The sequence below is a fragment of the Anabas testudineus genome, chromosome 5 (genome assembly GCF_900324465.2).
Source record: "Anabas testudineus chromosome 5, fAnaTes1.2, whole genome shotgun sequence".
Taxonomy (NCBI): Eukaryota; Metazoa; Chordata; class Actinopteri; order Anabantiformes; family Anabantidae; genus Anabas; species Anabas testudineus.
The window spans coordinates 22,009,990-22,021,819 of record NC_046614.1 but is presented as its reverse complement, the minus strand read 5'-3'; the positions used below and the strand labels follow the sequence as shown (position 1 = coordinate 22,021,819).

Here is an 11,830-nt window from a genome sequence, read left to right as displayed (position 1 = left end):
GCAAGGACTGGCAGAGTGAATGTTCAAATAATATTTCCAAATTGTTTTCAAACTATTAGATAAAAATATAAAACAAACAGGAACGTCTGGCATGAGCTTGGATGCAAGCATCTTCGGCAAATGGGATGGGATGAAGAGCATTTAATGGAAAGTAAATGAGTAAGGAATTTACAAGTAACAAAATAATGAAAGAGAAGAATCATGACAAATGTTTTCAATAGGTGACAGATCTGGAATTGTATGCTGTTGTAATACATATAGTTTGATACTGTCTTGCTGAAATAAGTCTTCCCTGAGTGAGACAGTATATGTCGCCCCAAAATCTGCACATAATCTATGAATGAGCAAAAGAACAATGTGTAGCACTGACGCCAAGTGTTTAAAAGTAATACTGCAGTCCAAATATCTCTTCTCCACAAACTTTATTTAGTCCTATCCTCCTTTATGTTAGGTTGTTCAGCTAATCTATATAATGTAATGTTTGAAAATCATAAACCAGCATGTTATAGCATCGGTCCAGTGTTAGCTTTATTCATTACTGGCTATTTGAAACACAACCAAAGCTGAGCCTGTTATTCTGAAACCAAACAGGCACTGCTGTGAAAATACACACTGTGGAGTTAGAGTTACTTCTTTCCGTGTCCCAACTGAACCGTACCTCCACAGATCCCAGCTCATTCTTTTAATGGAAAACAACTCAAGTTGCACTTCAATCAGTTTTTTCCTAAATGTTGCTGGATTCATTTTAGCCTCTACACTTACAAGATTTCCAGGGTCTGTTGCTCAGAAACATCTGCACATCATGATTCTGCACCAACATGCTTCACAGCTGGCTGTAGGAAGATTGAAGCGTGTGCCATATTCCTTCTATTTCCTACTAATGGATTTAAAAGTATCTAAAGAGATATTCAGTCATGTGGAAATGTTTCTATCTGCTGACTTATGCTTTTCATTAAACTTTTCATAGCACTGCCTGTGTTTTGTCTGTACAGTGTCATTTTTGGCCAGGATACTGATTCACCTGTAACTGGACTCTGCAGGTTCACTGCATTCAGGTAACCTCCATTTAATTTATTGTGACTTCTAAAACAAATTGGCTGCATCAGTGATTATTTAGGTAAGTCGCTTTGCAGACAGTGTATACTGAAATAAATTATTTTCTTTTTACTATTTGTAACTAATTTATATAGGGATCTGGTTTCATTTTGACATAAAAAAGTACTTTATATTTAAATTTTAACTATTTCCTGGGGTTTCAAGATAAAAAGAGGCTGCTTAGATAAAATTATTCAGCTATAAAGAGAAACACTTTGCGTAAGTGTGGGAGCAAGCTTGAGTCAGGTGAATATATTTTAAATTAAAGCACAGGTAAATCCACCTCATCTGGCAGGGAAATAACTTCAGGGAAGTGCAGCCACACAACACAGGAGACACCAGGTCGGGTCACTTGGTGAACTGCACCAGAGGTTAACAGGTGAATGAACGTGTGGAAACTAGTGGAAAACAAAGTAAACAAGGCCAGAACAGGGACTTTGTGATCATAATAATAATAAAAATGCAATAATAATCTATCTATCTGCAGACTCTCCGTCAGTACCTGGATGCAGTACAGTCCTTGTACTTTCTCTTTAAGTGTAAATAAAAGAATGTTACGTAATCTGGGTGAAAGAGGAGGAAGAGAGTGGACAGGCTGCAGGTCAAAGGGATCTCAGACAGGTGCCGCACCTATCCTGTGCATGTGATAATAAACATATTATAATAAAGAGTTAAGTTGTCTTCACTGTTCACCGTCAGGTTTGAACCTTGAAAAGAGACAGTAATAATCAGGATGTGTAATAATGTAAACTCCAGTTTTACACACTTCAAAGTTGTAACTCTGTGTAACTTTACAGTGATTTATTTTGTTACTCAAAGGCCAATCACAGTTTCCAGAGCTACAGCTGCTACTTTTGCAATTAATCTCTGTGGGAAAAGTGCTTTTTGACTCAGTGTGCATGACGAAACCAATGCAGAAGTTGCAATAAAAAGATTTGGCCACTCAGCCAAAATAGCTTTGAAGGCAGAAATCACAGCAAGGCCGTCCCATTTTGAAGGCTTATTCAAATTCTCCTTTCCCTGGACACCCTCGGTGGGTGGATCCTTTATGGCCCAACCTGTCCGAAGAACCTTTGCACGCCAGTGATGAAAACAAGGAGTGCAACAATGCTACTTCAGCTGTCAGTGGTTTTAATGCACTTGACCCACAGAGAGTCTAAGGTCAGGACAGGGATCTCGGGAACTAGTTTTACCTTGCAAGACTTCTCATTGCATTTTGAACAACACTGTCTATTAAACATAATGCCTAATAATATGTTGGTTGCATTATTAATTTACTGTTTTTCATCAGTAGCACGTTTGTAATATAGTATAATAATTCACGGATCTCCAAAGTATCTCACGACTTCATATGCAAATATATATATTTTTGTACTCTAAACACATATAAGGGCAAATAATAGATTTACTTTACACCTGTTTTATTTTACACAAGGGCAGTCTACATATTATCCAGTTTGCTTTTTATGTAATTAATAAAGTTTTGATTTGCCTCATCTATCTATCTCTCTATCTAGTTGTAAACTTTCCGACAGCTCCTGAATGCAGCACATTGTACTTCCTCTTTAAGTGCACATGAAAGCCTGTTGTGTAATTCGTGGGTGAAAGAGGAGGAAGAGGAGGAGGAGGAAGAGGAGGAGGAGGAAGAGGAGCGGACTGTTTGGAGGACAGCTGCACCGGCAGTGACAGGTACCGTACAGGTCTCATTTACAGGTGATAATAAACATCTTATAATAAAAAGGTTAACGTTTCTTCACCGCAGCATCTCTCAGTGTGTGTGTGTGTGTGTGTGTGTGTGTGTAGTTAACCTGCAGAGTCCGTGTTGTGTTCAGGTTTAAAATGAAACGTTTTCAGGACTCAGTCAGAAACAGGACACTCGTTTATCACAAACCTTACATTTGTATCTGCGGCCTTAAATCTCTTCTCTGTTCCTGAAATTTCAGAATAAAACGTGTAAGAAAAATTCTACAGTTTACAGGAAACTCGTTAAGAAATGGGAAGTTGCTTCTTTACTGTAAACTCCAGTTTCTACTGTTTCATTCTGACGCTCATTTTCTGTAACTTTGTGTAATATTTAAATAAATTTTCCGACACAGTCACAGACCCATAGTTTCAGACGGTCATTGAATGGAGCACTCGTCTGTACCTGAGTTTAGTCATGATCTTATTAAAAATTAATAAACGTCAGCTTTTCTCAGTTAGAGTTATTTAATGTGAAATAAATAAATTTTTTGTGTTTTGTATATGTTCAGTAAAAGTTGGACAGGTTATTATTAAATAATTAGTTGTATTAGGCGGGGAGGGGGCACCTTGCATGTTTAAAGTTTTAATATTTTAATTGATTTGGGTCACAAACTCTGTTAAACTGTATTTTTTGTTTCTTTAAAAAATCACTATTGTGATATTTTGGAATATTTGGGTCATATTAACCTGATTCCATTTTCATTTTCATTCAACTGGTTTTAGGACTTAAAGCTTCAGTAGCTGTCGGTCTGATGTGAACTGAGTCAGTTTCCACATTTCAGAGACTGAGCTGAGTTTAAACTACGACTTGTTTGTGTGTTTTATTTTTAAAGGAGTGTGCAGCGATGGAGCTCGATGTTGGCAAAACGATCATGTTAGCAGGCGGCGTTCTGGTCGCCCCCATCCTCGCCTTCATCACCTCCTTTATGTTTTGGCCTGGAGCACTTCTTAAAGCCTACAACTGGTAAAAACACAAACACAACACACAAAAATAACAGACTGGTTAGACTGGGAGTGGATTAGTGTTTACTGGTATTGAAACTCCTGTTAACCTGGTGGTTTTCAGTGAGTTTGTGTTTATTGTTCACATTAATGTTTTCTCTAAAGCTGAATTTATCACTTGTGAAGGCTCTGAAGTTAAAATAACAATGAACGACAGTGGAAAAAGTGCTCAGATCCTAAACTTAAATGAAGGCACCAGTATAAATATGTAAAAAATAATTGGTGGTGTTTTTTTATTACTATATTATACAGACATGTCAATGTGTGTATTGAATATGTGTTTATAAGTGTATATGTTTAGTTTGTGTGTGAATATTTGACTTTGAACCAAGTATAGTAAAGTAAAAATAGCTAAGTTTGGCTGCTGCTGTGCTGTACAGGTATATAAACCTTTATTTTACTAGGTAATAAGTGATGTGAGTTAGTGTGACCTCACCTACTGGACTTTGTCTAAGCTGTAAAAAAAATAATTAATTATGGCTGCTACAGTAATTCCTTCTGTCTCCTTCACAGAGACTCACACATACTTTACTGAGTCACTTTCATTTGCCAGTTTTATCAGCAGTTGTTCTGTCACTACTCAAATACCCGTCTGAACACACGGGTCTTGAGCTGCTCTGTAAAGGTTTCCACAGGGTTCACAAGTCCAACAGTAGAGAGTCCAGAGTTTAGGAGCCACAAGTTCAAAAGAAAAGTCTCTTTCAGGAGGTGAAGCGACATGAAAACAGGAAAAAATGCTTGCATGCTAATTTACGTAAGTAAAATATCTGAGTACTTGAGTGGCTGCAGCACAGGAGGTCGAGCTGTCGTGGACTCAAAGTGTCCCAAACCCCAGGCTAGAGAAAGATAGGTCAGGACAGCTCCTTGTACATCATCAGTGTGACTGTGTGAATGAATGAGTAGCAAACTGTGAAGGACTTTGAAAACTGATAAGGTAAAAAAGGACTTTTAATTGTCTCCAGGTATATTCGTCGCAGTTTGGGGCTGGTGATCCGCTATTCCTACAGTGGAAGTTACCGTTTCTGTTATTCCAGTCGTGGGACACCAGGTGGGCCCACACCATCACTGCTGCTGCTGCACGGCTTCTCCGCCAGCAAGGACATGTGGCTGCCTGTCGTCAGGGTAAACCTACAGACTTTATACTGTATATATGTTTATACACAGTGTGTGGGTAAAACATAAATACACACAGTGAGCATCTTTATCGAAGACCAGTAATAGGAAAGACAGAGGAGATGGTTTCACTATATTGTGTTAATAATTAAGTCTTTAATTCAGTATTAATCCCTTTGTTTGTTTTCTATTCAGCACCTCCCCAGAAACCAGCATGTGGTGTGTGTGGACATGCCAGGGCACGAGGGGACAAGTCGCACAGATGCTAAAGACTACAGCATCCAGGGGCAGGTGGCCCGAATCCACCAGGTTTGTATGAGACAGTCAGGTTGTGGTTAGCGTGAACAGACAGCCTGATGTTCACATCTGTGTGCTTCATCTCTACCATCAGGCTACACAGAACCACTGGAAACTGTTATTCCTCTTGACTGAGATAGTCTCTGTTGCTCTCTTCCTCTCTCTGTGCAGTTTGTGCAGAGTATCGGTCTGGATAAAAGACCCTTCCACCTGGTCGGGACATCTATGGGTGGGAACGTTGCAGGACTGTTTGCTGCTACTTACCCCTCTTATCTGTGCAGCGTCACCTTGGTGTGCCCGGCAGGTAAAACCAGAAGATGTCTGGTGTTCAAACTGTTTGCTGGAGCAAGTTTAAACACTCTCCTGCTGATTCTCTTTGTCCTCCAGGTCTAGTTTATCCCAAAGACTCCGAGTTTGTGAAGCGTCTGAGGGAGCTGGAGAAAACTAAGGAGGAAGATGCGATCCCTCTGATCCCCACCAATATCCAGCAGCTGGACTACATGCTGAGACTCTGCTGTCACAACCCCCTCAACCTCCACCGGCAGGTACAGAGGAAAATGTTATGCTGACTGAGAATCAATAGGGGTTAGAAAGCTCAGTGTTATGTATCGACCATAAGGTGGAGTTAATGTTGTAGCTGATTAGTTTAATTAATAGTGTTATTAATTAATTATTCTACTATTTAGAGATATTTCTGTGTTTATGTGTTGTGTTGTGTCGTCAGATCATGCGGGGTCTCTTGGACAACAGGATCCCCAACAATGATTTCTACAAAGAAGGTCAGTCCTGAATTATGGATCAGTAGCCCTGCAGTGAGACTAAATAATTAAATTTATTCATTCATTTATTCATCAGAGACAACGCATTTCAATTAACGACAACTGATGCCAAGAGGAGAGTAGAAGAAATTAACTACTTAAGAAATTATTTTTCATTAATTTAAATTACCTTTAGATTTAATTTAGACTTTCAATTTTATGGGTTTCAAGAAAGTAAGTACTGCAGCATGTCCTGTCTCATGTCGTGTGTCTGTTTTCAGTGTTCATGGAAATTGTCAAAGATAAGTCTCGTGAAGCGCTTCAGGAAAACATGCATCTGATCACATCACCGCTGCAGGTCATCTGGGGAAAGGAAGACCGGGTAATTAATTCACAGCAATGGAGAGATGGTCATTTAAAAACTAGTTATGTTAAAAGAAAACAGCATCTGCACATTAAATATTTAAAATAAGCTGTCTTTCAGTATGAAATGTTCCAAACTAGAAGCAAAACTTAAAATATCAAATTACTCACTGTACAAACAGTTGGTCAGTGGTGCAGATGCAAAGACACATGAGCTATACTTTAATTTAATAGTTATTTGGGCTGAAGCAAATTTTAACCAATTTATGGACGTTTAGTTTAAATTATGTGTCCTTTATATAAATAGCATCTGTAAATGTCTAATAAATGTTGTGAAGTAAAGGTTCAGGAGGTAGAGTGGAAATTGTTGGTTGGTCATTGTAAATAGAGATGTGTATTTTTATTTTACCTGTTCTCTCTCAGGTGCTGGATGTGTCGGGGGCGGCTGTGCTTCAAACAGCTGTGCCAAGCGCCAGGGTGGAACTGCTGGACAGCTGTGGTCACTCTGTGTCGCTGGAGCGGCCGAGGAAAGCCGCCAAACTCATCATGGACTTTGTGTCTGAACAGGGAGACGATGCTAAAAAACATTCCTGAAGGAAACGTTATAACTGTGCTTCTCAGGATGGAGAGATAGAAGGTATTGATGAAGAAAATAAGGCAATCATGATGATGAATGTTTCTAATTTACTGTAATGACAGCGTTTAAAGCTGTGAAGATTAAAATTTAACTAAATATTCCTGAAGTTTTTACCAGTTCCTGCTTAATACAGCACCATGCAGAAAGCTGCAAAGTTGAACAAGTTTATAACAAAATGTTGAATAAAAATGTTGAATAAAAATGTATCACAATGAGATTTTTCTGTTTCACAGAAAACAGTTTTTCAGTTTCTCTTTTCATTTGAATACAGGTGTTATTGTGTGTAAAGTCTCCTACTGTGTTCTGACTAAATATTTAACTCATAAAAGCTCAGTGAATTCATACATAACAGCTTTAGATTATAAAGTATAAATGTGTCATCTTAACACTTGTACAGCTCTGAGGAAGACGGAAATAAATCTTTACTCAATTAATTGACTATTTGAACTTGAGATTTCTATTCTTAATCGTTGTTAAAGCATCCTCACTGTATTTTTTTTAAATAAAACTAAACTTAACTTAAAACTTTAAATGTGCCTAAACATTTTGCACACTAATTAATGAATCTGCAGATTTAGCAAGTATTTTTGATAGTTAAAGTACATTTTGAGCTAATAGGGTTTTAATGCATGACTTATAACAGACTGCTTCTACACTATTGTATTTTACGTATGTATTGTTACTTTTACTGATGCAATTTTTCTGATTACTTCTTATATTTTTGTTGTGGTATTTTTACTCTAAGGATCTGAGTATTTCTTCCACCACTATACAGAAACAATCTTGAGCAATATATATATTGATATATGATATTTGTGACAGAGTGATGCATCACACTATTGGACACATCTTTGACGTGACGCGCATGCGCTGTACTAAGGTGAACTAGCACACGCTGGTCCGTTCGGATGTTGATCGGTTCTTTATCAACCAGCTGTTTTTGTTAATGTTGATGTAGCTGCTGTGACAGGTCAGTAAAATGGGACTTTATGTTGAATAGTGCATGTTTTTCTGAACTGTTTACTGTTTAGCTGACAGCGAAGCAGCGACGATCTAGCATACCTTAGTTAGCTTTAGCTCCTGTTAGCTTGTTTGGCTAAAGGTGAACTCATGTCAAGTTACTTCATTCTTAGTTCAGTTTCCAGTTTATTAGTTGCACTAATCATGTTCTTTATATATATTGTATGTGGTGTTTATTTTAATAATGTTTATTTGTTGTTTAAACTGTTTAAGAGAGTTGTGGATTCAGCTTTTATATCATTTGGAGACTGTGTTTTGTGATGCTGTGTTGAGTTGAGTCATAATCAAAATAAATGAGATGAATAAACAAATAAAAATAGCTAAAATTAAGTTATAGTGAATTCAGACTAAATAACAGAAACCTTTTTATTAATACAGCACACAGGTTTCCTGCTTCAGAATTGATAGATTTGTGTACAAATGCACTCCTGGCAATAATATTATTTAAAATGATGTGGAACTTAGTTCATGTCTGTTAAACATGTAGTTATTGTTGTTGTTTTTTAGTGTGAACTAATTTACCTGCTGCTCAACACCTGATAGAGACCAAGTCACGGATGCTTAAATAGGATGAGAGGAGACGACAAAAAGGACAAATCTGCTGGTTATCAACGGGTTGTGTTGAAGAACGCCTCTCCGTACCACTACATGAAGGTCTGCCTGTAAGTCAGAGTGACACGTTTAGTTTAATTCATCCAATACGCAGTATCAGTATTGGATAGTTATTTATATTATTTTATAAATATATACTCTGTATATATATATTTCTGTGTGTGTTCAGTGTGCTGGAGGATGAGTCCACCAAACTGAGTGCAGTTGAACTAAAGCAGTTCATCATCACAGGCCTGAAGACTTTGTATGGAGAGGTGAGATAATTAACACGTCACATGTTTGATTCTTTCTACTGCAGAATTATAACCAAAAGCTGGATAGTGGAGTCGTGTTTTAAATGTCTCCAAGGAATTGTTTTGTGGTTATATAAGTTATATGTTAATTAATGAGGTGTAAAATGTAATGATAGGCAGATTCTGTAACTGTTGGACACAGCCAGGTTGATTCTTTAGTCTTTATTCTCAACTAAGAGGGACCCCCTGCTGGCTCTATTTGTTTAGATGCCTTCACTTTTTGCACAATTGCACAATTTCTGTTTGAATAGTAAGTGAAAATATGTTTCTTTATCTATGAAACTGGCTGTGCAGAAAACTCAAGAAGCTCCGTGTACAAAGATATACTGTATGTTTGCAGTTTGTCAGTTATCACTTCAGAACAACACCCTGTTAGGATGCAGTAGTGAGCACAAAATTAGGAAATTTGATTGGTAGAAAATGTAATGATAGGCAGATTCTGTAACTGTTGGACACAGCCAGGTCGATTCTTTAGTCTTTATTCTCAACTAAGAGAGACCCCCTGCTGGCTCTATTTGTTTAGATGCCTTCACTTTTTGCACAATTGCACAATTTCTGTTTGAATAGTAAGTTTAGAAGCTTCTTATTTATTGTAATTTGATGATTAGTAACATTTTGAGTAACATGCTAGCACTAGCTTAATTTGAATATCACAGCAGATTTCCAGGATATTCTATTCAATTTGAATTTTGGTCAGTTCCAGACACTTTTTTTATGCATTTGTCTTCAGGTAGGAGCAGCTTTGAACTTTGACCTGTTAAAGTACGATGAAGACACTCGCACTGCTTTTCTGCGTGTTTGCAGCAGGTAAGTGCTGCAGGAGCAGGATTGACGGAGATGGAGGAGTGATTTTTCTTATTTAAAAACATATTTGCTTTTTAATGTAACTGTCTGTGTGTTTGTCTTCAGGGGTTTGGTGAAGCTGTGGAGTTCCCTGACTCTGCTGGGCTTCTACCAGAACCAGGCCTGTGCCTTCAGGGTTCTACAGGTCAGCAGACATTAATCTTACGTACAAGACCTGCTTGTGCAAATATGTATATTCCTTGGCGGAGTGTAGTGAGTAACAAGTGATTTGAAAGAATTTTTGGCTTTGTCTAAATTTCATTTTTCATACCTTAGATTGTTTTAAATGAATTAAATTTGAGTACATATGAATGATTTAATAGAAACCTAATGCTAAATTTTGTTTGCACACTGTAGAATAATTTTTATATTGTGCCCTTTTAATGTTATGTGATGACTCAGCTAAACCCTAAAGTGAAAATATGTTTCTTTATCTATGAAACTGGCTGTGCAGAAAACTCAAGAAGCTCCGTGTACAAAGATATACTGTATGTTTGCAGTTTGTCAGTTATCACTTCAGAACAACACCCTGTTACGATGCAGTAGTGAGCACAAAATTAGGAAATTTGATTGGCAGAAATCTGTTTACGCCCTTAAGCACACATAGAAAAGAAGCGTGTGATTTGAGACTTAGGTTCAGAATATTTTTATCAAGCCGAAGTGAAGAGTGAACACTTCTATGTTGCTCAGGATGACGGGTTCCTCTCATGTCTTCTTCAGGTGTCTCCGTTCCTGTTGGCGTTGACAGGAAACAGTCGAGAGCTGCAGCTTGACTGAAGCAGGACACAAAGCGTCATCATCTTCAGGATGAGTTTTTTATGGAGGAGCATCATAAACAAACCGCGGTTGTGCCTGTCCTCCATCACAACTGCTCTTCCCTCCTGCCGGCTGCTCCATGTCGGACAACAAGCCTCCATCACGAAAGCATTCTCTACCCGCGATGTGGAGCTGTTCGCCGAGCTGACAGGTGACAATAACCCCCTCCACCTGGACCCAGACTACGCCCGCACCACCTCATTCGAGGCACCGATTGTTCATGGCGTCCTCATCAACGGCCTTATATCGGCCGTGCTTGGCACCAGAATGCCCGGCCATGGATGCGTCTTCCTGTACCAGGAGATTCGCTTTCCGGCGCCACTGTACGTTGGAGAGGAGGTTCTGGCTGAAGCAGAGATCCGTAAGATCAAGATGTCATTTGCCTTTATTGCTGTTAAATGCTCGGTCAAGGACAAGGTGGTGATGGAGGGGGAGGTGATGGTGATGATGCCCGAGGAGCAACAGCAACAGAAGAGTTGAGAGGAGGTCAGAGGTCACAGCACCTGCAGTTCGCATGATGTAGGTCTGCAACTTTTCTGCACCATGGAATTTATTAACTTGATGCCATAGTTTTAGTTGTGTTGATAACAAAGTCTTCGAGGACACACATAGTCATGTCAGACGACTTGCAATTTATTGTTTTACATGTTTAGTTTATCGGCTCTGTGTATGTGGAATAAAAGTCCTGAGTTATATTTTAATTTCAGTTCTTTTTTTATTGCCTTTGCTCTGTCATTTTACACCATTTTTTTTATCTCGTGCCGGGATATCCTACATCAAATAATCTGCCACATATTTAGTCTATTCATTAATTTTTAAAGCCTAAGGTCTTCTTCTCTGTGTTAATTTGACAGGAATTGTATAGATAAAATAGTGCAACAGGTGTATTTAGATTGTCTATTTGAAGCTAAACTGCAGCTCTTGTTCACAGTTGGACTATAAATTGAGGCTTAAACTGTCAAACACTTAACTTTTATTTTTTGTTTTTTTAATGAATGAGGATTTTGCCACGTTATGTTTTAAGAACAGTGATGTCATTTCAGAGTTCTAGACCCCACTACCTTCAAGGCTTGCTTGTATACCACAGTATAGTTTGGATATAGGTATAAAATTATTGATTTTGGTAAAAGAAAAACAGCAAATCAGAATTATTAAATGAGAAATAGGGGGTGTTTGTTTTTTCTGGAATATTTACTTCAGTGGTGATTTGTATATCAGGTGTATCAGCAGGTTTTCTG

The 11,830-nt window shown here is 38.2% G+C and overlaps 3 protein-coding genes across 5 annotated transcripts; all 3 read left to right on the top strand.

Annotated features, from left to right (window-relative positions):
• The first annotated feature begins 2,683 nt into the window (after positions 1-2,683).
• On the top strand, positions 2,684-7,216 carry LOC113154326 (abhydrolase domain containing 6, acylglycerol lipase). Of its 2 annotated transcripts, none has more exons than XM_026348454.1 (9): positions 2,684-2,784; positions 3,672-3,802; positions 4,803-4,962; positions 5,149-5,262; positions 5,422-5,554; positions 5,638-5,795; positions 5,975-6,029; positions 6,290-6,390; positions 6,795-7,215. In XM_026348454.1, the coding sequence occupies exons 2-9, from the start codon at positions 3,684-3,686 to the stop codon at positions 6,963-6,965; spliced, it is 1,011 nt and encodes a 336-aa protein (XP_026204239.1). In that variant the 5' UTR covers positions 2,684-2,784; positions 3,672-3,683; the 3' UTR covers positions 6,966-7,215. The 2 variants fall into 2 exon arrangements, with proteins under 2 accessions (XP_026204239.1, XP_026204240.1); XM_026348455.1 differs by having other exon boundaries at positions 2,727-2,808; positions 6,795-7,216.
• A 620-nt stretch (positions 7,217-7,836) lies between these two features.
• rpp14 (ribonuclease P/MRP 14 subunit) lies at positions 7,837-10,626 on the top strand. 2 transcript variants are annotated; one of them, XM_026348460.1, is made up of 6 exons: positions 7,837-7,978; positions 8,536-8,690; positions 8,810-8,894; positions 9,664-9,740; positions 9,843-9,921; positions 10,497-10,626. In XM_026348460.1, exons 2-6 carry the CDS (start codon positions 8,599-8,601, stop codon positions 10,551-10,553), a joined length of 390 nt encoding a protein of 129 aa, XP_026204245.1. In that variant the 5' UTR covers positions 7,837-7,978; positions 8,536-8,598; the 3' UTR covers positions 10,554-10,626. The 2 variants fall into 2 exon arrangements, with proteins under 2 accessions (XP_026204245.1, XP_026204246.1); XM_026348461.1 differs by having other exon boundaries at positions 7,839-7,978; positions 8,572-8,690.
• Positions 10,551-11,293, top strand: LOC113154329 (hydroxyacyl-thioester dehydratase type 2, mitochondrial). The gene has a single exon (XM_026348458.1). It carries the CDS (start codon positions 10,584-10,586, stop codon positions 11,070-11,072), a length of 489 nt encoding a protein of 162 aa, XP_026204243.1. The 5' UTR covers positions 10,551-10,583; the 3' UTR covers positions 11,073-11,293.
• Positions 11,294-11,830: the final 537 nt, after the last annotated feature.